This window comes from Nanorana parkeri, unplaced genomic scaffold (genome assembly GCF_000935625.1).
Source record: "Nanorana parkeri isolate BGI_ZX_2015 unplaced genomic scaffold, ASM93562v1 scaffold1844, whole genome shotgun sequence".
Classification (NCBI taxonomy): Eukaryota; Metazoa; Chordata; class Amphibia; order Anura; family Dicroglossidae; genus Nanorana; species Nanorana parkeri.
The window spans coordinates 19,574-20,910 of NW_017308112.1; the positions used below are offsets into that span (position 1 = coordinate 19,574).

The 1,337-nt window shown below is 51.8% G+C and overlaps 1 protein-coding gene across 1 annotated transcript in view; it reads right to left on the reverse strand.

Moving 5' to 3' along the window:
• The window catches only part of DMAP1 (DNA methyltransferase 1 associated protein 1), a 46,987-nt gene that overhangs the window by 16,356 nt on the left and 29,294 nt on the right, over nucleotides 1-1,337 (reverse strand). The window contains 1 exon segment of the mRNA XM_018571812.1: nucleotides 473-523. Within this exon segment, the coding sequence (XP_018427314.1) occupies nucleotides 473-523 (51 nt within the window).

Consider the following 1,337-nt stretch of genomic DNA (forward strand, 5'->3'; position numbering starts at 1 on the left):
GGGAGGGGGGGGGGATAAAGTTCACCTTTCTGGTTTGACAAAACTACTTCCTGCCGAGGGATGAAGATGAAAAGATTTCGCTGGAAGGATGTCTGATGTGCAATGCCCCCTTTGATGCCGCTTCCCCCATTTACAGGACTTTTTATAATCCTTCCAGGGCCAAGCGCTTTTTCTCGCGCGTACCGGCGGCGCCCCCGAGCAGTGGGAATTCATTTAGTAGGTGATATAACAAAGAGCGGAGGAGTTAGACTGAACACAGAAGTGCGGCCGAAAGCCCACAAAAGACGGGAGCAGGGAGTAACCCAGGCAGAGCAGAAAGCAGCGGGAGCCTGCCGCGCAGAACGAGGGGAAAATGAATTACAGGTACTCATTAAAAATAAGTAGTAAAAATAGGATCACTTAACAGACACTTGTTACCATTGAATTGTATAGGGGGGAAGATCACAGGTAACGACGCAGCCTAAATTTCTGCGGCATCACAAGGCCCGCGGAGAAAAGGAGAGCGGCTTCGAGTTTCGGGAACCTATTCAGGACCACTTTCTGGCCCTTTGATCCTCACAAAGCGCCGCGGACTGACTCTGTGTGAATAATTAAGACGAGCCGTAAATGGCCGCGGCAAAAAACAGCTGCTACCGGCCTATTTAAAACGCTCGCTGCGCCGGTGTCAGGTGCCAACGCGACGCAGCGAGGTGAAGGAAGTGGCCGGCGCTTAATTGCTGGAGAGCGCGATGTGCGCCCGTGATCCGCGGCGACAAGGGGCCACGAAATTAATTAGAGGGGCACGGGGGCCGGCGAGAAGAGAAATGACGGGAATAGAAATACGCAACACAGAGAATAATGTACATAAATACTTCTGACGAGACCGCGCTCAAATCTGACCGTTCATCACATCACGCGGCACCCATACCGGGCTCATCCAGGATCGGCAAACCAACTCACACACACGTGGTGTTATGGCGGCCTCATGGCTGGTACTGTAGTCTTGTAACACCGAGGTGCAGGGTTCAATCCCCTCCAGCGTGTTATCTACATCACGTTTCCTTCCATAAACCCCAAAACACACCTTCCATGGACCGGCTCCTTCCAAAACTGGGCCTACTGTGTGTGTGATAGGGAGCAGGTAGAGTGCAAGCTCAATGGTACAAAGCAGCTTTACTAGAGGCGGGGCACGCACACACACACACCTCTGTACAGCACTGCGGTATCTCAGAGCTATATAAATGTATAATAATATTGTGCGACTGAGGAGGGAGGGGACATTAGAGTGTAAGCTCCTCTGTACAGAGACTGATGTGACTGTGGGGGAGGGGACATTAGAGTGTAAGCTCCTCTGTACA